At 34.0% G+C, this 26,715-nt stretch overlaps 1 protein-coding gene across 1 annotated transcript; it reads left to right on the top strand.

Moving 5' to 3' along the window:
- Positions 1-26,447, top strand: G6P (Glucose-6-Phosphatase). Its single transcript, XM_035352667.2, has 7 exons — positions 1-162; positions 17,139-17,217; positions 20,510-20,674; positions 21,884-21,999; positions 22,384-22,477; positions 22,939-23,060; positions 25,121-26,447. The coding sequence occupies exons 2-7, from the start codon at positions 17,141-17,143 to the stop codon at positions 25,618-25,620; spliced, it is 1,074 nt and encodes a 357-aa protein (XP_035208558.1). The 5' UTR covers positions 1-162; positions 17,139-17,140; the 3' UTR covers positions 25,621-26,447.
- Positions 26,448-26,715: the final 268 nt, after the last annotated feature.

Here is a 26,715-nt window from a genome sequence, read left to right as displayed (position 1 = left end):
ATACCTGAATAAGGACGCGGTTTGCCCATTTTCTTCTGAGATCGCATATAGTATTCCTTTCGAACTCCGTGCGCTAACTTAAGAAAGTGATTTTTTTTCTAATTCGAAGCGCCTAGGCGCCAGTTTATGAGACCATTTCTTAAAACTGATTGTTCCACATAGGTAAGTTTTTCCATTTTTATCACATTTATTCAAAAAAGGTATTTTTCAATCTTTAAATTTCTTGAATGTGATGAACGTGAATACGCGGATTAAAGTTTTAATTAGTTATGTTTTAAATTAAATGTTGATTTTCAAGAGATACCGGATTTTTTTTAGGTTAATTTTAAATGCAGAAAATGTGTCCTTATGAAATAAATAAATCAGTTACTATTTAACCCCAATTAAAACTAACGTTTCTAAAATGAAATTTTAAGTCTAATTTTTTGAGATAAATAACTATTTTTGACTGTGTATTTTTGGACGTAATAATTTTTATTTTAACAATAGTAAATATTTTTATGTGAAACCGCTTGTATTGTAATCAACTTTTTGTTTCATTTATATTTGCATTTTAAAGAAGTTTTGGTCCATATTTGTTACATTTAATGGATCGCAGTCTTCAGCAAGATAAAAGAAATTAAGGTTTTATATTTGGCAACGATGTAACGTAAGGAAGAACCAACGCATTTGTTTTCTAACAAAGTTTGTTGAAAAGAGAAATAAGTATTTTTTATTTTTATTTATTTATTGAACTTCCTGAAGTATAATTGTAATTATATATATATATATATATATATATCGTTTTACGTTAAACAGACGATCGGTACTGATACTATTAATTAGTAGGAAGAAAAGATTAGCAGTGAGGCATCGCAAGCCTTGCTGGAAAAAAATTCGTTTAGATCTAAGAGTATCAAAAATATACACCTTATATGAATTTCAGAATTCAGAACTTTTAAATTTGTTCAATTCCTAAATTTTATCTATATCGGTCTCAAAAAGGTAAAAAAGTTAATATTTGAAAAATGTCCATTAATATTTGAAAATTTATAACCAGCATCAGAATGAAATGACATAAAACGTCAAAAGTGGTGAAACTTGCCTGAAATTCATTTGTTGATCGTTAACGTCATTTGTAGGAGTTCAGAATATTCGAATACAATTGTGAAAAAAATTCACATAATAAATATTTGCTCAGGACTTTTGTTTTTCTTAACTGTAATATTGTACCATGTATATTTGCTATTCTTTTTTTTATGTGCCTTCACTGATGTTACCATGGTGACAATGCATCTTCCTTATGATACAACCTATCATAAGAGGCGATTCTAGACTTTTCTTCAACTGTCAACTTCACGACGTCTATGATTAATTCAGAATCATGATTAATTCGACAGCGGTTAAAAGACTTTGAAAAAAGCATAACCCATATTTTATCTAACCGAAAAACCGGATTAAAAATTTACTTGTGATCTCATATGGTTTAAACTGGAGAATAATCTCATTTGGTTACGCACATTAAATCAGTGTACTAAACAAAAGGAACACAGTTTTAATAGCAGTAAAATGAAATACTGAAAATTACTTTATTATTACGAATAAGAAAAATAAGTTTAAACATGGCGTTCAAGAAAATTATTTACAGGACAAATTGAACTACACTCATAGAACTAAGAGAATTTGCAAAGTATGTCTATCTTTAGGAAAAGTATTGAACTAAAGGCACTAATTATGCCGCCGAAAAATTATATAAATATTCAGATTCGAAAAATGTAAGCATACACGTCTGTGTATGCGGAGTTGTGACTGTGGGGTGGGAGTGACATAAGTGCGAAAGAAATTTTTGGTGATTTGTGTGCTTGTAATTCTTTACGACTTTCGCCGGACTTCTCGCAAGATTTGGGTAAATTTTATAAATGACACGGAGAATTGTCGGTACGCTGGAGGCATGTCAATCCCAAGTGCAGATGGTTACAGAGCTCAATGTTACGCTCAGTGTCGTCTGCAATTTGTGAAACAGTTTCTGAACTCTGAATCCATATCGAAACGACCTGCAAAAGGTCGACCAAGATCCACACCGACGAATGAAGAATGCTATTTGGCACTTTAAGCACGAGGATACAGGACTGCTACAACTTCACAGCTCTAATGTGAGCTGTATGCTGCCACTGGAACCTGAGTTTCTTGATCTACAGTTGCCCTAAGTCTTCATGACGTAAGGCCGTATGCTCGAAGATTTGCTGTTCGTGTTTTCCTCACCGCAGTGCCCGAGCAAGCCCTTGAGCATGGTGCAGACAACATGCACCTTGGACCAAAAGCATGGTGGAGGAGCACCGCCCGCGCGTTTTACAGATAAGTCAAGATTCAGCCTGTACACTAATTCTCGGCGTACTATCTGGAAAAGGCATGGAACACAATACATCCCTTCTTTATTAGAGAAAAGTATCATTACGGTAGAGGTGTAATGGTTTAGGCAGGCATCATATTAGACGGCCGCACACCCCTGAATGTGTTTGACCAAGGCTACGTGACTGCTATGAGGTATAGAAAGGAGATCTTAGAGCTCTATATTTGATTTTACAGGGGTGCGGTTGGTCTTGGGCTCCAGTCGATGGACGACAACGCTCGTCCACATAGGAGTCAGTTGTCTACGATTACCTAGAGAGCGAGGATATTCGCCACAAGGATTGACCAGCCTCATCTTCTGACCGTAACCCTATACAGTATATCTGGGACACTCTTGAATGGCAATTTCATCTCGCCATCCCTCTCTGAGAAATATTCCGAAGTTGAAAAATACCTTGCTGCAGGAGTGGAGTCGACTGCCACAAGGATTCCTCAGCTGCCTCCTGTTCAGTAAACCATCCCGTTGCACGATCTTCCTCACTGTGAAAGGGGACCATAGCACATGATAGACTCATTTTTAGTTTGATATCACAATGTAGATTTTGGACATCTCTGCGCTATGACTTTTACTGGTGCAAATTCTCTTGATTTTGTACATACTGTTTATCACGGAGTCCAAAATCGAGTAATATAGTCGGTTAGGGGCACAGCACCCTGGGAAGGCGGTTCATCTGTACCGTTAGCTTATGACATGCAGCGCCAATCCAAGGTAGTCCTTCTCATCTTAGTGTTTTGTTTAGCCCTCTGCCCAAAGAGATGAGACTATCAAGGTGCAGATCTTAGCCTGCATATTAAATGCCCTCTGGTAGGGAAGCAAAACTCACAGTATACGTCCACTAATCTGGCATCCAGTAGTTCGGCATATCCAATAATTCGGCACCTCTTTCACCAATACTCTTACCAAAAGCGGGCACTCTTATTATTTATTAAGCTTAGCAGTTGCTACGCTTCATTTTCCATTTTTAGTTAATTGTTTCCGAAATTTCGTGTTTGTATATCATTTGCTTTCTCTACCTTTGTTTGTCTAAAATATTTTCAAAACTTAATAAAAGTATTGATAAGAAAATTTAATGGAAGAATGTGGCTTTAATAATACGCCTAGAGCTGGTAAGTATTAAATTAATCTATGCAAGCCCAGCTGCGGTATAAGTAATATAAAATACCTATCTAGGGCGCCAACTGTGTTGTTATCACAAGCGAGAAATTTAGAAAACTTATTTCGCTTTAAATTATTAATACGTTTAATTTTTACAGGGCGTTGACTATAATCATCGTGTAGGGCTCTGAAAACGTTGGAACCGGTCTCTATGGATCAAGAAGTTACTCAAAATTTTAAATGTAAGAAATCGTTATTAAACTCTAATAAAATATTCAGGAAGTTCAGTTCAATACAGAAATGGCAATTTTCCTGGTGGAAAATTCGAATTGTTCGAAATGTTCGAAATTGTTCGAAATGGCTTGGAAATATGTCAACAGTACAACGTTACAAAATGCTTGGCGAAAATTTTGGCCAAATGGCATGAAACAAAGTTGTACTCAAGAAAGCAAAATACTGATATGATCAAATGACAAACTACTCTGAATTGAAGACACCAGTAAGTATTATTACGAAATGTACAGGCGCGGTGAGATGGCTTCCCCTCAAAGCAGGTTTATGGTTGCCATAAAATGGCAAGGGAAGGCAGGGCTGCCACATTTGGCGACAAAATTGGCGATATACCATGGACGGATGGAGAACCTTCTGGAACGAATTCTTACCGGTTTAGCCCAGAATGTTCTCGAACACAAGCCGAAAGCTATATAAACCCTGCTGGTCCGCAGTCAGTGAGAGTGACTCGTCTAGTTCGAGATAGTTAGTGTCTCGATTAGTCAGTCCGTGTGGAGTCGATCGAGTTGATCGAACCGGGCAGCGAGTGCATCGAAAGAGTCTCTTCGTGTATCGTAGTTAGTGCATCGTCGAGAGAGTGTGTTGAGCTCCTGGAGCGACTGAACTGAAGAGTTGGGAGCTGTGCTCTGTGTGTCGTCGAGTGCATCGCGAGTTGTAGCGTGGAGTGTCTCGAGAGTACGTGGAGTTCCAAGAACGACCGAGCAGAGTCGGTGAAAATTATAATTTCCATGAAGAAATAAGAAATATTTAGATTCTGAGGGATTTTTTTTTTTTTTTTCCTTGAGCGGCTTGATAAGGCTTGACGCCAGTAAATTACTTGTTTATTGAAATGTATAAAAAGTCTTTTGAAATTCACTGTTTAGATATATGCATGATGTTTTATCACATAATTTTTTCGTTATATAATTTTTATGTATTTGATGTTTGAATTTGAAGTTATGTGTATAAAATTTAGTTTTCTTTAAGAATTTTTAATTAGTTTTCATAAATTATATTATTTTTTAATTAATTTTTTTACATGATATTAATATTCGATCATTTTGTATCAAATTTCATCATTTCCTTCGTTTTCAATTTAACATTGTTTATCTCAATAATTACATGTTAATACAAGCCCCGTTAGCGTTATTACGAGGAATTGCATCTTGATAAAGATCTTAAGAAATTTATTACCTCCCTCATAAAAGCTCATTTATCAAAATAAACAGACATATACATAAAACAAAATGCGATTACAAAGAAACACAATACATTGAAATTAAGCTGAGAAACAATATGACGACAGAAAAAAATTCCCGCATGAAAACGTTCAACATTTGGATATTAACGAAATATTTGTCTGGTCATCAGTACGCAGTTTTATACTTCATAAAAGATCTTTTCTTATTTTGCTTCCGTAATTTAGCTTTAGAATGTTAATAATAAAATAGTATAATTTACATTAGCAAAAAAGTCGTTTCTTTTCCTTCTATTCTTCATCTTCCCACATTCTTTTGACCTTCAAAGCATCACATATGTATTTTCTTTTCTGTTACTAACTATTGTTAAGTATCGTGTTTTCTCAGTTATGCTGTTATTGACATTTCGTTTAATCACAATAAGTTAACCATTCATTGAAAACAAATATATATTTTATAAATTCTTAAAATACTTTACAAGGGGATCTTTTCTTTCCCTATATTATGTCAATGAATAATTTTTACCCCTATAGTTCCGAATAAATTTGTCAATAAAATATTCATGCATAATAAAAGTAATTTTGGTCTTTGAAAATAAATGTATGGTAAATAATTTTTGAAGATATCTATAATAATATTAGATAGACAATTATAAAATTATAACCAATTAATTTATTATCATTTCTTGTTCACTAAATATAAGCATAAAAATAACATATTAGACTAAGGTAGAAGAATATTTCAAAAACTAATAATGCCAATAAAAATTCTGTGCTGTCAGAAATTAGATGATGTAATTCATTTTAAGCGTTTATCTTCTTAATAAAAAAGAAAGAATTTTTTAAGGAATTCAATAATAATAATTGCTACGATAAAATAATATAATTGCTACGATAAAATAATATAATCAATAGTTATACTAATTATAAGCATACGCAGTGCTTAGGTACACCTCCTCCCAATGGCGGGCACTACTAAGGCAAGGCCAGAAGCGATGGTCTCTTTATTATGGAGGCACCTTAATAGATTGACTACCGCTGCCTCCTAAGAAGGGATTGACAATTTACATCCAAGCCTTCTTCGGGATTCACCCATAGCAGCACACTCCACGAACGACGGACTTTTAAATTTGAATTCTCTAGACATCCATTGCTGAACTGGCTTCACAGGGTCATCGATCCCAGGAATCATGAAGAATAAGCTGCTAATTGAAACGAAGACCATGAAAGATAAGCAGCTAATTGAAAAACTGTATTCTGGCCATTGCTCTACCGACTCGGATGGCCTCCAACACAGCATGGACTGCCCTTTGGGATAGCAGGAACCACGTCCATGTATTTTATGCTCCCAGAGGCGAGACTGTCCGATTATGATACTAAGCCAGTGTGTACGACCCCGCGGGATTCAATTGGACTAATAAAAATTTATCATACGTGTTCCTTTATTTCCGTATTAGGTGCATCTACAGCTCCAGCCAATAATTATAATGTAAAATTATTCCACGAAAATTAATTTCTGGTAATAATTAGAAGAGCCCACCAATGGCCGAGTGGATTAGACCACTGAATTTTGAGGGTTCGATTTAAATTCAAATCCGGCGAACTGATTGGCTGTAATGTGCTTTCATGGTTTTACTTATATGTATCTTCAGTATGAGCCAGTTTTCCTTAGAAAATCCTTCACGAAGGCATTTCTCTTAAAGAGATGTTTCCCTCGTATGTTTTCCCTTAATCAAACAACCAGAAGAAATCAAAAGATACTGACTACATAAATTGAAATGAAAAATTATACTCTAACTTCTTTCCATAAATCTATTTCCTTTAACCAGGCATGGTAAGAGTACACGAAGGCCTTTTTACTTAAGAATAAAGATGAGACCTTATTCTTAAGTAAATAAAATGAATTCGTAGAGGACTTTCTAAGGATAACTGGTCTGTATACATGTTACCTGTAGAGTAAACTACCAAACTCCACGCAGCGATCGCATTGGCCGAGAACTACCAGTGTTTCAGTGGTCTTATCTACACGGCCATTAATGGTCGTTTCTTATTTTAAAAACAGCAATTTTAAAAGTGGTAGTAATCACTATCGACTGTTCATTGGTGTTGGTTGAAACAATTCATTAGTCAGGGTTTATAAAAGCGTTGTGTACTCCCTAAGTTATAATGAATTCTCTAATATTATAATAAAATATATTTTTTATTATCATTAAACGAAATATTAAAAATGAGAGAATTTTACTTCTTTTAACTGTTGTAAAATTAAAATAAAAATTTTAACATCAGATAAAAAACATTTTTGGTATCAATTAATTATTTCCAGTATAACTATTAATGAAATATTTGCATATTAAACATACGAGGTTAAATATTATTCCCGGTATAGTAATTAATTCTATATTTATCATTCTATTTGTTTTCAGATGAAATCTAAAGCCTTCAGGTACGATTACTTTAGTTGGATTAATTATACCCTCTTTCTTCTTATTCTGAATCTATTTCATATTTCTCGTCATCTGATAAGTCCGCCTCATGTTTGCCCTTCAGTTTCCGTTTTTAGTAGTCTAATATCGATTGAAAGCTAAATGGCGGATCTCCGACTTGATGATGTTGGAAGATATCTAATTAAGATCTTCTTCCACATTTCTACTTTATAATTGAGGTCTATTTCGGAACAAAGCTATGCTGACATTATAATAAAAAAAATAAAAAAAATAAAAATTAAAAAATTAAAAAAAGGCGGCGGGGAAGATGCTTTGTGAATTTACATACTATTTATATTTTTCTCTGTAACTTCGTTGCCAGTTTAAACATGTATCATATCGAACAACGAGCCTCTGTGTACCTTTCTCGATGATAGCGTATAACTCACTGTAGTTTTCAATTCTTTTACAGTTTCTTGACCTTCCTTGACCAATCTGGCCTATTCTCGCTGCACTGATATCACACACATTATATATCTGGAGATGAATTATCCGTAGCTTCCATGTATCTTACTATTAAGAACCGGGTGACTGGTGTCCAGTCGGGAAAGTGGTGTTAGTGACACTGAATACTGTACCGAAGAGTCCGGGTTCGAGGCATGGATGTAAATTATTTGTCCCTTCATAGGTGGGAACGGGGACTCACCCAGTAGATGCCTCCATAAGTAAAGTAGCCACTGCTTCCGGCCTCAGTAGTGGTCAACGCCTATAAGGGCTAGTGCCCGCCCAGGACTTAGAAAAGAAGGACTAGCTCATAGAGCTTTTCCCCCTGAAATAGGAAATGAGAAGTGATGACGTAAGCATGTTGACACTGAGCGCGAAGATGCAATTCACAACATAGAAATTAGCGTTTTAAATTTTAAGAACCAGAGTTTAAAAGGAACTGTGCGTGAAAGATAGCTATAATTTGGAAGAGACAATGTTACTGCTGTTACTTTTACACTGAACATTAAAAAATTTAATAATACTTACTCAATTTTAAAATAATCTATAAAATGATCTACTCTTTTAACATAAAGTTCCGTTTTTTTTTTTTTTTTTTTTTTTTTTTTTTAAACTTGCCGGGCTTTTTAATGCGCGTTTATTTATAATTATTCTTTTATCTTCATACTGATTGAGAGAATTTTACTACTGCTTCTAACATAACTATAATAATAGCTGTTTAAATTTGGTCGAAAAACAAACTTAGACTGACATAGTTATTTAACCCTGGTGCCCGCCACTGGAAGAAAAGAAAAGGAACCTGGTGGCTAACAGTATTCCACAATTCGCGCAGCGCTTGAATTTCTTGAGCATGTTAGCCTGATACTGGGAAGCGTCTAAATTAACTCTAATGAAGAAGAATGGCGTCGGATCCTCTGCAAAGCTTGCCGGAATTCTGCATCAATACTCATTCTCACGCTCGCACGAAATTTCAAACACTTTTCACTAACGAATTTTATTTACCTGTAAAAGTATACCGGATGTCTGAAATACAGTATCTATAAAAATAATTATATAAAGCTTCATAGTTTCTCAGATGAAACAATGATAGGTAATAATTTGCTTTTTCTTTTTAAGACACTCTCAACATCTACTGTCTGTCTACGAGAAGAACAGTTCCCGCCACAGTGTCTGGCGGGTGGCGGTCGCTATAGCAACAGGGCTAGTATATTTCAAATAGGGGCGGATTAAGGGTTGCTTTATTGTTATTTTGTTTTTGGCGACTATTGGCTGAGGGAAAAAGAGTTTATCATTCGTCTTCAAGACACTCCTACGGAAAATGGGTCAAAGCTCACTTCTACGGAAACAGACTAACTGGCGAGAGCTTTTCTTATGATAGGCAGACTGTAAAATTTCTTATGCCGTCCAATGGCGATAGTGCTTAGTGACACAGCGAAGGGCCCAGGTTCGAATCTGGGATTAGACAAGGATATTTGTAATGTATACTGTTTGTATGGGAGCTCTCTAAATATGCGACGAGCCGAAAATCCTCTCGAGAGCTTGATGGTAGGGGAAGAAGGAGGGAGTTTGTACCATAAAAGAGTATGAGGGTAATGCCTTTAACTTCTTATAAATTAAATTGAAAGAATTTCTAAAATTTGTTAACTGTTATTTTTTACAAATATATATATATATATATATTATTTAAAATTAAAAACCATACCATAAGCACAAACAAGAAAACGTTTTATTACTTTTTATTTAATTATAAATTATTTCATTATTACGATGTACCCATAATGCTCAGTAAAGAGAAGATCGCTAAGCATAAACCAGTTTCATAAATTAGACAAATTAACATTACACAGTATTTGCAGTTATTCAGTGAGGTGCTAAAGATACGTTAAGGTATTGTTGTATTACTTTTCAATAGGAAAACTTTGGTTCAGGTACAAACCTGAAGTTCATTATCTAGAGTACTCCGGATAAAAAAGCTATTGTACTGTCAAGCGATAAAAAGATCTCTTATCATCGTCTGCATGTTTCTTATTCTAACTATTCATAAAGATTCGTAAGTGAAGTAACGTGTTCCTTTTTTTGTATCGCAACGGAAAGATTATTAAAAATACAGCTTAAAACATCCAATTTCAGCAAAATAATATTGAAATTCTTAGATTCTAAGAGGCTATCGACTCTTACATTTGTGTACCACTAATAGAACGGAAACAGCTTTGATTCTAATTAAATAAAATAAATGAAATAAAACATTCAAATACATTTAGAAAATAATTCTTTTAATAATTGACTTCGATTTATTAACAGCAATAGAATATTTTATTAAATTAGTATTTTGAAAAAATTAATTGCTTCGAAATAATTAATAATTCGGAAATATATTTTATTCCTATGCACACCCTGTTTTAGCGACATTAATATAGAAAAATAATGCGCCCTAGGATCAAAGAAACACGGTATATACAGATTTTCAGGTCTGAAATTTTTGCTTTTAAAAAATGTACATGCTACAAACTTATTTAAAACGATGTTTCACCATTTAATTCCCTATCACATATGTTTCCTCTACGCGGGACTGTACGTCGAAAGGAACATTTCTCAGAAATTCCGCACATTTCCACGAAATCTACGTAGCTAGGTTATCATTTTTACTTACTAAACAGAACGCCAGACAGTAACTGGGATCACGTGATCCTTCAGAAGCAGAACTTTCGTCTGATTGGTTGATCTCTAGTCGGGACAGAACTGCAGACGAAACATTTCCGGCGAAGTTTCAAAATATCCCGCCTAGCCGGGACTTCTCTTTCAGCGGAGCTCTACTTTTTCTAGGAATGCTTCCGTTTAAACCAGTGCTATCAGAATCTTGTTTCTCAGAAACGTCCCGTCCAGCGGAGACCGTCGCTAGATGTGATAACCCCTTTATTCGTTTGAAACGAATTAATTAGCCATGTCAAAATATATTACTCAAAATCTCATAAAATATTGTCAAATATAAGGAAAAAGTAATTAATTTCTTTACGCGGTTCCCTCTCTCTCTCCTCGAAAATTAAACACATTTCTGCTAAGTAAAACAGTATAGAGAATTTTTTCCGATAGATGGCGGAATGCGCAGAGAATGTTTAATTAGTGAGAAAGAACACGCAGGCCTGTGAACGCAGTGTTGCTCCTCTTAAGTTAATGTTTTATAGTTGTAAGCGCGAATCAAGCTTTTCGTGCATGGCTCATTTATTTACGAATACTGCGGGGATTAGTATAAGATTACAACGCACTTCGAGAAGATTTCAAAAGAATCTAACAAACAGCATGCAGAAATCGAATAACAAATAACTGAAGTACAGTTGCTTTTACTAAGCTTCTGATTGCAAAGGAGGAAAGATTTTTAGAAATAGTTTTAACAAAATAAATAAACAAAGCATAATATTTAGGGGGATATGGAGAAATACTGTACGAGGACAAATAAACGTAGCGCAATGCATTTTTTTTATAATTCTGCAACGTCCACAGTTGTCTTCTATAATTTAGTTAAGGATTTATAGATTTCATAAGTTACTCCATCAGAAAAATATAGACATTTTGTTGTTGCAATATTGCATATTCTGCGTTGTGAACAACTTAATTATTTTTTGGCTAAAAGTACTTCACTAACTTCAAAAGATTATGATCATGTTCTTTTCGGAATCATCCTTAACTCTGATTATTATCCTTAAAAATAATTTAAATGCACATCTTACCTTAAATCTAAATCTTATTATCTAGAGTAGGGAAGACCGACAAATCGTTCGCGATCATGGCGAAGTGAGTTTTGGTTGAAGCCAGTAAGGAGATGATTTTAACATGGAAACGCAATTTAGTGGTGACTCATAGAAACAAACGGTAGTGGTTCCTTTCATATTGACGCTAACAATTTATCTTCCGTTCCAGCCGTTGATGAAGTTGAAACACGGTGTCATACGTCATCTGCACTGTATCCAACACCCCAATCACGTAGGCTCCTTGTTGTGCCCTCTTTTAACCCTTAGAAAATCGAAACCTTCGCTAACCTGTAAGCTTAAAATACCGAAGCGCCCGTGCATTGCAAATAAACTGATATGCATTTGGGCAACTGCACCTGCTACATCATACCTTAGAGGGAGGGAAGAAAACAACATCGCAATCTCGGCCGTTTCGGGCGGATGTGGTCATTTGAATGACTGGCCGTTTGGGACGTTTGTGTTTTCAAAGGGTTAATCATCCGTGTAACAATACATAAGTTAGTATTCTCATGATTCTTGTTTAGTATTTAGTATTCACAATACTGATAAATTTGTATTGGCGGTTCTAAAAAAAAAAGTCATTTTTTCTTAACTGTGGGGGATGTAAATACCTTCTTTTTAGGTTTTGAATTAAAATTTCGTACTTGTATCAGTCCCGAATTTTAGTACTATCGAAATGGAGAGTACGTTATATAAATTGAAGTTTTATCATTTTCGTGACGACTGGGAAACTTGAATACTGTTTTAAAATGATAAAAAATAAATATTGTTGCTTAATGTGCCTTTTGTAGCCAATATAATAAAAGGGTGATCTGGTGTGGCAGTTTTTAACTTTGAATAACAAATATCAAACAGATAATTTCCAAAATAGTGACTTAAGGAAAAAAAAAATGTGGCTTTAAAAAACTGAACAAAATATTTTTTAAAAGCCCATTCTGAAATCACGAGCAGAGACTATTGCACCTTTTTAAAAGCCCATGTAGAAATCGCGAGCAGAGACTATTGCATCATTTAAAGTAAGCCATATTTTCGCAAAACATTTAAACCATTTTCTAACGAGGAATTTATAAAAGAAACTTTCTTAGAAATGTCACATTTATTTTTTAATCATTTTAAGAACAAGATTAAAATTACTGCTGCAGTAAAAGATCTGAAGTTATCTCAGAATACTGTGATGCAGCAGAGAAAATGTGAAAATATAAAAGACCAGTTATTATAACGACATTAACAGAAGGTTTTCGATTTTCCTTCAATTTGATGAATCGACATATATTACTGACACATGTTTGCCTAATTTTTCGTATATTTTTTAAAGATTATATGTATATAGAAGAATTCTTGGGTATGATTTCTTTGAAAGGAAGACCACATATTTTCAACTGTTTGAAACACCTCCATCCTAATTTGAAACTTGCTGAATGACAGTAGAAAGAGCAGGAGCTTTATATCGAAATTAAGTTATTTAAATTTAGAGTTGTAAGGATGGAAAAAGACAATAATGAATGTTTTGTATTATTGCATACAAAAAATTATTAGGCTAATAAAGAGTCACTTTCCAAATATGTCCGATCACCTACAAAAACATCAAAATTGAAAATTATAACATTAAAAAGCTGACTGAAATTTTTTAGGTCTGATTTAATTTGTATATTATCTATCTTTTTCTTTTAAAAAGGATTTAATTGTATAACATATTTCTGCAAAAATGTCTGATAAATTTAATTTAAAAAAATGACTGGTTCGAAAATTCATTCATTAAAGAAGTCAAACATTGCTTAGAGTAGCAAAACCCTCAAAACATTGCATCCATATGCAGAGGCTTTATTCCTTCCATAGAACAATACTTTCTTAATCCAACCAATGAATCAAGGAATAATGAAAACATTCGACTCCTATATAATCATCCTCCTCCTATTCATTTCCTCCTCCTGTTAGGCATGTTGACCTCTCTTCAAATAATGCACTAGATGAAGAAAAGCACGACATACTAACGGAATTTTGGAACCAATTAACATAAGGCTCCATTAAGTAGGTGGTATAAATGACATAAAGGCATAAAATGCCGGAGTTCCATTCACACCTGCGAGACAGGGTCTTTGCTGTAGCCAATTACAGAAGCTAAATTTGCGCATGCATGGATGTGTCTACAGTTTTCTTCTCTGTTTCCCCGCCCAATAGGGTGCGCGTTCGCTCTGATTGGTCGATTCTTATGCCAAAACCCTTAAACCGGTTTTTGTGACGTAGCGAAGTCTGGTTATAGTTCGATCTAGCAAAGTCTGGTTGTGACGTAGCAAAGTCTGGTTATAGTCTGGTTATAGAGGAGGATGGGGGTCTCATCCGCGACCATGAGCGCAAACACGCATGTGTCATTTGGGCCGAATTATTCTCAAAAAAGGGTGAAAAGACTTTCTTTCCCTCCAGCATGATCCTTTTACAGATCAATGGAATATGATGAGTCAGGTCTCGTGCAAGTGCATGACACGTGCGACGCTTGAGCGTTCCCTCGAACATATAAATTCTCTTTTTCCGGAGAATAGAAGACTTTCACGTTGCATCAAATAATAACTCTCCTTTTGGACGATTTTATGTGTTTTTGCAAAATACGAGTCAGGGTTGTGTTTGAGACGGTCATACTATACCTAGCAACGAAGCTCGGCTTAAACCGGTTATGACGTTTAGACCACAGTCTGAGCGGAGCCTAATATATACCAAAGAAATGATTAAACACGCATGGGAGCAATTCATCAGTAATGAATGTTTGTTGGCATCATTTCCGGCCAGAAGTCGCCTACAATTTTAAAGGATTTCCATCGATTGAAAATATATCGTGCAAATTGCAAAAGGCGGCGAAGAATTTTCAGATATGGAAGAAGGAGAAATTAAAAGATTGTGTAGAGAATGATGATCGTGAAGTGATAAATTAAGAAGTGGATGATATTTTAACCTCAAGCAGACAGTTAAAGCAGCGATAATGAAGAAGGTAAAGAACCTTTCACGTACAAGAAGTTGAAAACGAATTGTTAAAAAAAGTCACAGGAACTGTCAGTCACCCAAGTGGTAAAAGAAAGAGTATACGTTATGAGAGATACTGAAAAACTTTGCACCGATCGTTTAATAATTTGAATCAGATATTGTCCCAAGGAAAAATCACCAGCTATTTAAAATGATTATTGTATCTTATACCTACTTATCAAATAGTAATAGAAATTCCTTCAGTCAATATTTGTTCATTTTACCTTTTCATTACAATAATACTTAGGTTTGTATAAATCATACATACTTTCTTAATCTGAACTATACCTAACCGTTTATTTCCATTGAAAGTTAACTTTGCGAAACACGATTCCGCCATACATACAATGTATAAATAACATAACCCCGCATTTAGCAAAGGTGTATTGCATTTTCATCTGCTCAGGAAAATCAAAAAACATTTCTTGTAAACATATTTCGAATTCTCTATGGTTGTCATGCATTCAAAGTTAAATCACTAAATCATTTTTTTCAACGTCGAATAACTAACTACACGTAGTGTCTTCCTTTCCAATTAATTCTCAATACTCTGTCATAATTTGGAGTGCGATAAATTCACAATTTCTGTCATAATTTCGAATGTGACAGACTTTCTAAGCTAACAGCAAGATGCTCCTAATGGTGCAATGTATAATAACTTTTATTTGTATAATAACTTTTATTTCTCAGTTATCGTAGATTTTTGAGGTCTTCACAAGGTATGATTCAGCTATGATATAAATATCGTTCTTCTTCACCTGAATAACTTGCAGACCAAAACTTTTTTTATTCATTTCTTCCTATGATCCGAATTATCGCCCAGTATAAATTTAAGATTTCATTGAAAAAATTTAAAGTATGTAATAGTTATCTATCAACTATAAATTTAAGATGTACAGAAGTTGGCCACTTCTAATGTTGCAATATCGTAGGACAATGAGGCGCTGCTTAGCAGCAAATCGTACTAAATGATCATAAAAAAACTTCCCCGATATTACGAACCCTAGAGGCTATTCGCTCAACCAATCGAAATGAAATTTCAGATATTGTTGTTTGAAGGTATGCTTTCGATATTGTGGGGATTTTCAAACAATTGATCTCTCACGGTTACAGTTACAATGAAAATATTTCGAAATTTTTGAATGGCAACACGCAGTTTTTTCCTGCACAAATTTATCAGAGCATTAAGAAACCATAAATTTGGAATGATATACGTATGATGAAACCTGCCGGCGTAAAACAGTTACAAAGAACAGGGGAAGAAACTTTTATTGGAATTGCAAGTTTTCAACGTATTTATCTTTGCACACGATAACGCACTGCAAGCGGGAGATTACAATAATGACGAATGTAACATCGCAGGAGGAATCTGTATAACTTCATGTTTTACGGCATCATTCAATTTTAACAATTCTCGTGTACCCCAGAACCAGAAATCCATCGAGTTCGGAGGATTGGGGGTTTCCACGATCCTCCATAGGGATGACTCTATGTCCGTATCTAAGTTACGGAAGATGACTCTTATCTCCAAAGTGCTGTTGCAGCATTTCCCGAACACATGGAGCGACGTCTGGAGAAGCACCATCTTGCATCCATAGACTACTGTCATCAAAGATATTTGATGCTGCAATTTTGAATTACGTAATTCTGCAACACTGTTGTATACCAAGCACTTCTGATGTAGCACGTTTCTCTACCTTTTCGAAACTTTGACCTTTCGATGACCGTTACTAAGAAGTACTGACCGAGAAGGAATGTACTTGTCATGTCGCATCACACACTCACATTAGCTTCGTGTAAAGGCGCTGATGCATATCATGAGGATTTTCGTCAGCCCGGTGAACACTTCAACTGTCTATCCCTGTGAATTATGCAAAGTGCTTCAATGATCCAAAGAATATAAATAGCCGATTCAGATTCTTTGATGCACCTCATCTTTGTGTCCTTTACAATGCTCTTTGCCAGCAATTTTCGTCATACTTGTATCTTTCCAACGCTGTTTATGGTTTTTCAGTGCGCTGATCAATTTGTGCAGAAAAAAAAAAAGTGGCTGTTATCATTCGAAACGTTTTCACTGTAGCCGTAAGCGTGAGAGCTCTATAGTTTTAAATCATGACAATATTGAGTGCATACCTTCAAAAAACAATACCTGAAATTTCATTTCAATTGGTTGAGCGGATAGGCCGCTACGGGTTTATATATCGGGGAAGATTTTTTACGACCACCCTGTATATTGAGAAAGTTTTCATTAGATACTAATATATGTAATCCCTACTATATTCGCATTAATGGTAAACGTCTAACAGTATCTTCATTAACTGTTATCTCTTCATTCTCATACGATGTAATTATCCTAATGTACTTTTAATTGGCTCACAGTTTACAAAATCTTGTGTTAACAATTTATATTCATGTATTAAGCATTTTTACATGAATTGAATTAGTTTATTTTTTTTTATTTTTATCATAATTAATCGTGATATTTATGTATTAATTGATAGATATGGCGGCCATTCTGTCTGGAGCAATGGATTTGGTGTACGAAAATAGCGTATCTGCTATTGAAGGTTTGCAAGGCAGGTAGGTGAAAAGAAATCTGTTTCTGTTTCACACGAAAGAATTAACATAAAAATTTCAGCAAGGCATCTTTCTTTGCAATTATTAAATACCAAGCAATGAAGCCAGTTTCTTAAATGAAATAGGATGGCAGTCTTATTATAAGGGCAAACATTTTGTTAATCAGAACACATTTTTTTTTCTATTTTTAGCTTGTTGTAGACAACAACTTGCTTTTCGAGCCATTCAAAAACTTTGGAATTACCAAATACATTTTTCAACTTCCAAAAATAGGCATTTTAATGCTTTGTGTGTTGAAAAGAATAAACTCTTAAAACAACTTTTACGGAATTCACATTTACTTTACTTTTTTTTTTTTTTTTTGTTTTTGTTTTTGTAAAAATTGCTAGAAATATAATGCAAGAATCTTTGTTTACAGAGTAAATGTTTGTAAAAATTATTCAGCGGTTAATCTCTGTTTACAAAATAAATTGTCTCTTTAATAAATAATAATAATAATAAGGAAAACTACAAGTGAAAATTTCGGCAAGCAGTTTTATAACCTTTATGTTAACAGAAAATTGACTTTCACTTGGCTTCAGCGCGAAAACAGAATAGTTCTGCATTTAATTCTTGAAATGCAGATTAAAGCATATATACAATTTTTGTTTATATGCTTAATATAAAGGAAAGAATGAAAACAGTATGTGGCTAAACAATTAGAACACATAACCAATTAGAGAACAGGTAGATGAAAATCTTTGAACATTCAAATAACAGCAGTAGTTCAATATAAAATAAAACAGCATAAATTACGTTAACAAGATAAATTCTCTTGCTCATGCCTTTGTCAAGCTCTTTTCCACTTTCAAAAATGAACGAGAAGGCGAAAATTGGGCATTTCATACATGGTATTCCAAGAACTCCCATGAGGGTTCATGATAAGATTTAGCGACAGAAGAACTAATATACCATATATTGGGATACTGTAAGTATATTTTGCATCAGAACATTATCCCTCATACAGGAAAACTTGTCTATATCACATGTTGAATATAGTCATATAGAATGTTTAGACACAATATGGCTAGACTCGATGAAGGCAATATTTAAAGCAACATGCCTTCCGTGTTTTATAAATGAAATTCAAGTTATAATTTCTTAGAGACTGCCCAGACGCGAAAATAGTTAGTTACTCACACTGCCGTACCGAAAGGCCCGGGTTCAAATCCCGGAGAAGGCATGGATGTAAATTATCTATGCCTTCATAAGAGGCAACGGCGGCCCACCTATTGGGTACCTCCATAATAAAGTGACCACTGCTTCCGGCCTAAGTAGCGGCCAACGAATATAAGGGCTAGTGTTAATAAAAATAAAAATGATAATTTCTTTAAAAAAAAGTATAAGCTAGGTTAATAAGCATAAAAAATTCATGTGCGTATCATGTGGTTAAGAGAATATTCAAATTAATACAAAAAAATGTTTCAGTTATTTTATTCAGGGCTACTTGTGTTAACTTATGCAACAAATTTATTATACCATTATTGTAAATTGTAGGCAAAATTTAAATAAAATGGAACACAAGCTTGGAAAAATTAATAAAAGTGGGGAAATGCCAAAGTTTTTGAAAATTAGTGATATTTTTTTCAATAATAATAATAATAATAAACCTCAGCAAAAGCTCCGAGAATAAAACTTTAGTAGCATAAAATAAATTTGAAATATCTCAAGGCAGTATATATCTAGATTATGGTAATGGTTCAAGAATATTCAAACCTTTAAGGATTGTGTGTTTCGGCTTAATTTCGCAAACGTGGCAGTGGACAAAGTTAATGACAATTCCTCGATAACATTATGTATTGCAAGTCACTGGTAGCCTGTGATTTTGTCAGTACGATTTCATGTGTACTTTGGCTCAGGCGACTTAATAAAATATAGACAGATTACGGAAGGTTAACAAACTACATAGCAGATTTTTAATTTTTACGTACAATGAAATTAATTGTTCGCCGATCCTTATTGTTTATTATAAATTTCTTCCGATCTGAAATTAGGGCATATAAATTCCTTTTCTTACTGCTCCAGATTTTTCGATATCATCCATATGTTACACTCAGGATTTCTGCAGTTTTATTCATCAAAGTGGCCGCTGAACACACTTCAACAACCGTTTTTTTTACTTCCTTGGGTACGAAGTAAAGGAACATTTCGAACCGCGTATAATTTCGGGTATTATATTGTAATGGAAATATTCATTTTGACAGTTCCCGAATTTATTTGGACGCTTTTGTTTAGACAGAAAAAGAGATTGAGGGGATTTAACGACCGTACGTACGTACCTATCTCGCTTAACTCAAAAACGATTAGCCGTAGAATGTTGAAATTTTGTATATGGGACTGCTATAACATCTAGTTAAACACCTCCCTTTTTTATTGCAATCAGTAGTACCAAAAACTCTCTCTCTATATATATATATATAGTATATGTATATATTTATACCGACTGCCTCCTTAAAAGTCCTTACCGGGTTTCCATTTTTGCAATCGTTAGTCGTAGACATATACATCCAATTACAGAAGTGTTTTAAATGACGAAAATATTCATATTTTAGAAGTTTCAGGTTAAAAAATAATAAATTAATTTTCCACAGGTAGCGAAATTTTACTTTTAATGTGGTCTCACGGTTCCTGTACTTATATCTGAGAAAGTTTTATACTCATTATGAAAAAATAAAACTATAAGAAGTTTGACATCCGTACGACAAAAATTGACCAGAAATTTCAAAATTTGCAACTTTTGATGTCAATTTCAGCTTGCTCTAAGCGATCAGTTAGTTAAGCTAGAATAATTCAAGGAAATATGTTTAAATGAAGTGCAGCAAAAAATGTGTATAATTTAATAGGTACAAATAGGTCATGTAGTGTCCACATCAGATTTTTTTACATCGATAAATCAAAAATTATTCGAAACGAAATAATAAATCCTTTTTTCCGCAGCCTAATTTATCGCTATATGTACGATCTGAAACTCAAGATGTGGAATTTTCAATTGATATTCATTCACAGTTTTTTTTTTCGAAATGGGTTTTTCCATGATTTTGGCTATCACTTTAAATAAGGCCACTTAAATGCATACCTAATTACATTTATTGCATTAGGTATAACAGATTATAAAATTTAATTGTGGGAATTCTGTTAGGACAACATTCGGTATTTTTCTTATTGTAATATTTTTAGAAACTTTTTATATGAAAATAAATTTTTTCTCCAAAATTAGCGCTTCATATATATACGATATTCCTCTCATTATTTTTAGGTTTCATCAGCAGAGTAACATGTTCTTTATGATTTCCAACATATTCGATCCACGATATGCATTTCTCTTCTATTCCCCTCTATTTTTTTCACTCGATTGGAAGATTGGAAAGAAAATCATGTGGGTCACTGTCATAGCGGAATGGTCCAATCAGATGCTAAAATGGTAAGCGAATTCTATTTCCTGAATGTTATTCTCCTTGAATTAACTTTCAATTGGTTATAGTCTAAATCGATTAAGCACATTTATTTTATCTATTTTAAATTTTGAAAAATGAGTCCTTAAATAATGGATTTATCTTTAAAATAGAGCAGCGTGCGTATGGGTTCGCAACAGATTGAATACACACACCTCCGATGATAGGTTAATAAAATTTATTTTATCAAAAGAAACATTTCAGATTGTTCGAATTTTCCACAGAAATACTCGTACAGGTGTTCACAGTACCGCAGAGTACTATGGGTAGTTACAATTGTAGTTGAATTCAAACTACTAAGAATGTTAAACACAACGTAATGCAAATCGCATTTAAGAGAAAGCTAACTCGGAGACTTCTCAATACTCATGCTGAACTAACAACTCGCAAAGACAATAACAACAACAACTGAAAATAGATGCTCTCTCCGGCTTTACATTGTTTCTACCCAGCCGCCCAGATATTTCTAGTACTTTCTGCTTTTCAAAATTACTGGGAGGCAATATGACGGTCGAATTACGGTTGCAGCAAATATAGTCATCAATTACATTTATTCAACTAGAATACCTATCACGGTACATTCTTCAATTTTTAATGTCTTCAAACATAATACAGGACAATAAAATTTAGTGGCAACAATTTGAGTGGTTTACAGTGATTCGACGCAAAATGCCATTTCGAGACAAAACAGCCCTTCTGGGCTTTATATATATATATATATAAAAAAAAAAAAAAAAAAAGTTTGTAATAAAATGAATTTTATGCATAATATAGTAAAGCTAGAATAGTTTTCGTACAAATTAAAAAAACTTCATAAAAGTTGGTAGAGTCAGCAAGAGCTGCTTTGAATAATTTTATGGAATAATCACAGTGATGACGGCTTAATAAATGTTTCACCGGCTAAGAAAATTAAGATAACGTCACAAAACAAAGAAAAAATACTTTTTTTGCAAATAACATTATTTTTATTTAATAATTTACTTAAAAAATTGTTTGGCTTTTGAAAAACGAGTATAAGTATAGTTTTACATTAAGTTCTTTTAATTTTCAACTGTCTTGCTCTTATTCAAGATCCCCTCTTTGAAATGCATTTCGCAGAAATGCCTTGTTTCCTTTTACACAAAAAATACACTGTATTCGTTACACAAAAAATGACAGTGTTATAATTTTTATCTTAGGGCCCTTCATGGAGAACGTCCATACTGGTGGATCCACGAAACGCAGGTTTACAATAAAACAGGAATCACTACTCCAGATATCCAACAGTTCTTTCTTACATGTGAGACAGGACCAGGTATGTAATATTAATTTATTCTTGTTGTTGTTGCCCATGACTGTCATCAAAGTCTGTGACATTTTTTTGTCACCATCACATTCATACCAGCGTGACATTTTTTGTCCCACACCATCGCAATTTAGACTGAGACAACCTAAAAGACAGTATGCGAGGGCTTATATTCTGCTTCCTCTGAGAACATAATAAGCATGCCATGATTATTGCCCAGGCTCTCATAGCCCGGGCCTAAGCAGCCACAGACTTCCCAACTGGGACCTAATAATTAACTTATTTATAACTAATGACTAGTAAAACAGTAATACCTGTCTCAGCATTATTGTTTTTTGCTATGATATATTTAAACGTTTTATAAGCTTACATCCATTTTGTGTTTTGAAACAGGAAGTCCATCTGGTCACGCAATGGTCACAGCGGCCGTATGGTACGTGATTTTAGATTCTTACCTGAGGAAGTTTCACTTCATCAAGAAAAACAGGTTAGATATTTATTCATTTTCTCTTTATAATTATCAAAATAGCATTAGTATCGAAATGGTTTATGCCAAATGTCTCACGTTTAAAATGTTAAAAGAAATTTAGATCAGAATGCATTATGTTATGAAACATTCTATGGTTAGAAATTAAGTTTTAATAGAAGCATTAACTACTACTAGGAAAACAGATATAGCTCGTTTCTTTAACGAATTAAATCCGATTTCTTCATATGATATGACACATTTGTTCACTTCACATAGCCACTTCTTTTCTAAATTAAACTTAGTATTGAGATATTTAATTTACAAATTCTAAGGCGAATCGTGTATTACACAAATAAGCACTGCATAATGCAAAACTCAGTCCAGTGAAATTCCACTGTATTTCAAATATAACTTATCAAATAACTTTTGTCGTAAGTTACACGAACTTTCAGTTTTTGATAATTTTTTCCCCTCCACAGTGCAAACTTGATTCCTAAATTCTGCTGGTTGGCCTATCTTGCACTTTTAACGACTGTCAGTGCATCTAGAGTTTTCATTGCTGCTCATTTTCCACATCAATGCTTTGTTGGAATAGCTGTTGGTAAGTGCTCTTTATTTACGTGTTCTTTTCTAGAAAGCAAAGTATGAATAGAGTAAATAAAATACAAATTCGGACTTCACATTACGTACTCATGCCTAAAATTATCTTCGTGCATCAAGGAAGAAACTTTGAACTATAATTTTATGATTTTGTGGGGAATGATGCATAACACCGTAACACATATATAGAATGGGAAAAATTTAAGAACACTGCATATAATATCAAACTGTAGCATAAAAAAATAAAAATGGTAATATGTTAGGACAGCTAAAAAAACTCAGGGGAAAAAATTAAGAATTTAATAGTGTTGCAAAATGTCCAGGCGCGGTAAGATGGCTTCCCTGCAAAGCCAGAAAATGGCAAGGGCACGCAGGGTTGCCACATTTAGCGATATGCTATGGACGGATGGAAAACCTTCTGAAACAAATTCTTACTGGTTTAGCCCAGAATGTTTTCGAACACAAGCCGAAAGCTATATAAACCCTACCGATATGCAGAGAGTTAGTTGGTTAGCATCTTGTCTAGCAAGCAGATAGTCAGTTATTGAATGAGTGTCTCAAAGTCTAGCGCTGAGTTAGTCGTCAAGTGCATGCAAGTCTTTAGTGTATCACGAGTTAGTGCATCGTCGAGTTTTGTCTTAGAGTGTGATGAGCTCCAGAAACGACTGAACCGAGTCGAGAGCTGTACTCTTGTGTATCGTCGAATGCACCGTGAGTTGTAGCGTAGAGAGTCTCGAGAGTACGTAGAGTTCCGAGAACGACCGAGGAGAGTCGGGAGCTGTACTTTGGTGCTTTGCCGTAAAGCTGTTTCCACCGTTATAGCATGATAGTGTGAAGGCTGTGTCGCTGATTGTGTCAGCGTGTTTATAGTAGTTCGACAACTGTAAACATTATTGGAGGTCATTGTTATTCACTCCAAATCTGCACGAACCCCGTACGTACGTAAACGTAAAGTGAAGAGAAAAAAACGTAACAATATGCAATGTGATATCCCAATACATATCACAATGCGTTTCTGTGCTGGCAATAATGTTGTTAACCACAGTTTGACGAATTAAGTTCCAGCCCCTCAGCAATGTGATCTTGAGGGCATTTACATCTCTAGGAGGAGGATGTCTGTGTGCAATAGCTTTTCCAAATTAATTTCTGATTTTAATGGTTTGGTTTGGTTTATTTAATTATGGCAAAGCACACTAGGGCTATCTGCCTAAGGGAAGGGGTGCCTTCGTGGAGGACTTTCTAAGGGAAACTGGCTCATATACACGTTACACACGAAAACGCCCATGCAGCAACCCGTTCGCAGGATTCGAACCTCGGACCGAACTGCCAAAGTTCAGCGACTTTACCGCTCGTGGGCCCTGATTTTAATGAAATAGGAAAGGAAAAATGAAGAGGGAAAATTTGGACCATATTACAATAAAGAATACTATGGGAGTGATGGGGGGAACTAAGAATCATCCATTTCCTCTTCCCAGTCTCTTGAGAAGGCTTTCAGCTAGACAGAATTTTAAATGTTCCTGTGCCACAACAACACTATATACTTATAAATATCCATGCCTCGGGGCAAGACTAGCTGATTCCCCTTTCACTATGCCAACATGGTGGTTATGTCCTCTAATGTGAATTTATGAAGTTTCCTAAACTGAAACAGGAAAGCATGAATTATTCACATTCAATGAAGCATTTTAACAATGTTTTGTAAATAGCAACTATGTCTTAGAGAGAACAGAAGCATATATTGAGAAAACTCTCATATGCTCTATTCAATTTTCCATGTAAATTTTTTTCCCAGGTGCATATAGCATGTTTATTTAATGACATAGCTTATTTAAAAAATAAAACTCTCATTTCATAATGCAAGTATACTCTACAAAAACTACATTATATATTTAACTGAAATTTAAAATATCTTAAATAAATGGTGTTTTATATAATTTCAAATTACTCTTTGCATAAATATTACAGATAGTATGCAAAGAAGACACACAAAAAAGGGGGCGCAGGGATTTGAAAGTTAGAGACAATTTTAACAAAGGGCTCATATATTTATTTATTTTTCAGGATGGTTGGTAGCCCTGGAGCTGGACAACATCATCCAAAAGCATCTCAATACATTTCAATATTGTGCAATTACAGCTGGGATGCTTGCCAGTGCTCTTTCAATGTATGGATTCCTAAAAGCAATTGGAGTCAATCCCATGTGGTCAGTAGACAGGGCCATCAAATGGTGTGCCAAACCTGAATATGTACATCTAGATACAACTCCATTCTTTTCTATGATGCGTTACTGTGGATTCATGCTTGGCATGGGCTTTGGATTTAATAGCCAGTATTTCAAAAATGCTTTTAAACAAAATTTCACAATGGCAATGAGGATTGTCTGTGCATTTCTTTCCATCGGTGTTTGTAAATTATCAGAGAAGATTGATTTTCCGAAAGAGAATATGCTGTTGTTCTATGTCGAATCATTCTTTCTGAATGCTTTCTTATCTTATGTCATGATAGCAGTTGTTCCAAACTTAGTATCCAAAATTTGGACAACAAAGGCAAAAAAGCATTAATTTCTCAATGTAGAAACTGCAGTGCAAAGTGAATACAAATATTTGTATATAGTTGTGCTATTTATCACTTAATGCAAACATTTTTAACTAAATGTTTTATCAACTTTGTGAAAGTGACAAGATTTGTGCAATATCAAACATTTAAGAGGAGTTTGTGATCGAAACTTGGATGGAAGATGTAAACCGTTTTTACATTTGAAAAGTGACTCATACTCATCACAAAAGTATGAAGACATAAGGAATATACGGTAAACTATTATGAATGTTTTCAATTCAAATACTTGATACAAGGAATGAATGTACTTTTTTACTAAGATGAAAAACATCTGCCTTTCTTAAGCCAGCATTAAAGAATGACGATTGAAATTTTATCGCAATGCTGTATAAAATTGACCAGAAAGTAATTTAGCTATATAAGATAGCAACTTTTTTGTTAAATTGTATTGATTAATTCATAGCTAACTAAATAAGTAAAATATGTGTAAAGATCAATATTAGCTATTAAGTTTTGAATCTAGGAATTATATTACTTACAGAAAAGAATGTTAAGGTATGTCTACCAACTATGTACATATTGTAAATATGATAAGAGCACTTCAGTGCATACTTTCTACCCTAGATTTTAGTAAAAATATATTAATATTTGTGCTGAAAATAACAGTGGATTCTGACTGACATTTTGTATAATATTGTAAATAACATTAGCTAAAAGCTCTATAAAAAAACTGAAACTTGTCAGACCAAGATCACATATCAAGGATGCTTTCTAATTCTTTTGAATTTGTAAATAAGCCAAAGAAATTGTAATAAACACTTTTTCTTCCTAATATTGTTCATATTTCAGAAAACATGTCCAGCAGCATATGGGAATCTCAATGCGTACATACTACAGGAAAATTAAAATTTAATTCACCGTTTCAATTTTTACATAGTACACCGAGTAAAACTCAATTTTAGGAACATGATATAAAATATCAAATATACTTTAAATTGACGGCAAGTAATAATAAATTTATCATTATTTCATACTTTCAAGAAGTATTGTCACTTGTGGAATACATTTATAACTTTTACATGTTGGAAGTCTAAAAACTG

Source organism: Stegodyphus dumicola, chromosome 1 (genome assembly GCF_044657685.1).
Source record: "Stegodyphus dumicola isolate Sdum_Otavi_A_Nest chromosome 1, ASM4465768v1".
Classification (NCBI taxonomy): domain Eukaryota; kingdom Metazoa; phylum Arthropoda; class Arachnida; order Araneae; family Eresidae; genus Stegodyphus; species Stegodyphus dumicola.
Note: the sequence above shows the minus strand (reverse complement) of the source record. Positions and strands in the feature narration are given on the sequence as shown.